The 2,246-nt window shown below is 31.0% G+C and overlaps 1 protein-coding gene across 1 annotated transcript; it reads left to right on the plus strand.

The window, feature by feature from the left end:
- Positions 1–34: 34 nt before the first annotated feature.
- On the plus strand, positions 35–2,014 carry LOC112461414 (acyl-CoA Delta(11) desaturase-like; the record flags this gene model as incomplete). The annotated part of the gene is made up of 3 exons (XM_025026650.1): positions 35–111; positions 909–1,094; positions 1,457–2,014. Coding segments are annotated over 3 exons (540 nt in total), but the record flags the coding sequence as incomplete, so codon positions are not given.
- Positions 2,015–2,246: the final 232 nt, after the last annotated feature.

Consider the following 2,246-nt stretch of genomic DNA (forward strand, 5'->3'; position numbering starts at 1 on the left):
GCACGACATACTATTCCGACAGACGATTGATTGTAGACCCGGCCTTAGAAAAAGCAAGCAGCTCGATTTATCAGATGTTTTATCAGATCCTGTCGTGGCTTTTGGAGAAAGGTAAATTTAATTAGTTATAGATTATGTATAATACATTTCTTAGTTTACATTTCTATTATTTTTGAATAATAACTTCAAATAAAGCAAATAGATATAGATATATGATAACATCTCTAGTGTGCACAGTCGAAGTTCGAAGTTCTCCGTTTAATCTGATATATCCGCACGTTTTTTGTTATATTTATTATGTCTATATCTACATATGTTTCTTTGTATAATTAGACATCATAGACGCTCCAAACTTTAACTATAACATTTGTGCGATCATAACATGTTTGAGCATTTGTTAAGGTGCCTTTTCACGTTAACGCTCGACGCTTATTTTTAGCAAGTAAAAATCTTCAGAAATAATATCTTTTATTTATATATATATCCATAAAATATTATTACTTGAAGATATTACTTGAAAATAATTAATATTTTACGTATTTTGAAGTCTATGTTTGATTGTACTGGGACGATTAACGACGATTCAGCGACGACGCTGAATATTAAACAAATTCAACTTCATTTCTTTGACGCTAGCGTCAAAGCGAAACCACCACGTTCACCTTGTTGACGCTCATTTTCAGCGTCTCATGAATTGGCACCTTTATATTTTTATCATATATTTTTTTCTTTATTTATTCCTTTGTACAGTACAGTATTTTAATTTTTTTTTACACAAAACGTAAATTCTCGAAGATATTCTCTCTCTCTTTCTATTAAGTAATCTTTAGATTCAATTTTCAGATTTATAAAATAAATATATAACGCGCTAAAATAAATTCCGAAAAATCAGAGTTGCATTTTTACAGGTACTTCTTGTCTCTTCAACTTTTTTTTTGTTTTATCCTACCTACGGCGGTACCAGTATATTTTTGGAACGAGACTTGGGGTAGAGCCATCATGTCGCAAGTATTCATACGATACATGATTACTACGCACTCCGTGTGGACTGTCAATAGCATTGCTCATGCATGGGGCACTAAACCATACAACAAGTACGTAATTTAAATGTATACTTAATCGCGATATAATTTACAATTTGCATTTTTATAGAGTTACACGCGTGGCAAAAGTAAATCATAAATATTCATGATTTTAACGTATTTATTTATTAGCAGATAATTTTCTTGTAACAAAATATTGAAATATAATTAACATCTTCGTGAGGATATGTGAATGCATATTTAGTGATCTCAATTCCAGGCAGCACATATGTCTAAATGATATCGTAAAGATGTTTTTTCGACGTCTTTTAGACATACGCACAGTCTGAGATTTTTTATATAATTATAAGCAGTATTAATGTTTACTTTTATTATGAGAGATATTCATTTAATGACACAGTTTCTGCTTTTAGGAATATAAGACCGTCAGACAACAATTTTGTTAACTTCGTGACAGTAGGAGAAGGCTATCACAATTTCCATCACGTGTTCCCGTGGGATTACAGGTCGTCGGAGAAGGGAAATAACGCATTCAATTACACCACTTTCTTCATTGATACTTGCGCGAAATTAGGACTAGCTTATGATCTTAAGTACCCGTCCGCGGATCTCATAAAAAATGTCATACTGAAGACAGGTGACGGGACCCATCCCATAATGTCTGAAATACCGAGGCCGGAATCGGATTAAACAACGGATATATTTTAAAGACGCATAAACTGTAATGATTTACAACTACCTATGTATGTACAATGTAAACTACATTGTTTGATATATTTATGTAAAACATGAGTAATCTATGGAGAGGATCATCGAAAATTTATATTTCGTCAGCAACATCGGTTTTTATAATCTTGTACTTTGTCGCAATTTTATTTTCATGACGCTATTATTTAGCTTGGATTGATAATTTTTAAGACGTCAGAGAAATAAACTTTATGCATATTGTGCGTTGCTACAGTGAGCTTAAATAATGCCTACTGCTTTTTATTGTTTAAAACCTCATAGAGAGATCAACGTAAATAATAATATTTATATATATTAATATTATGCGTCTGTTATATTTGTACAGTTAATAAATAAATTAACGTTGGATTGCATCTAATTTAATCTAGTTTAAAATTACCCTTTATTTCTGTAGAATTGTTTGGCAAAATACAGTTTAAAATAATCAATCAATCAATCATACAATTTATAATAATT

The sequence above is a fragment of the Temnothorax curvispinosus genome, unplaced genomic scaffold (genome assembly GCF_003070985.1).
Source record: "Temnothorax curvispinosus isolate PA1 unplaced genomic scaffold, ASM307098v1 QBEX01011362.1, whole genome shotgun sequence".
Classification (NCBI taxonomy): Eukaryota; Metazoa; Arthropoda; class Insecta; order Hymenoptera; family Formicidae; genus Temnothorax; species Temnothorax curvispinosus.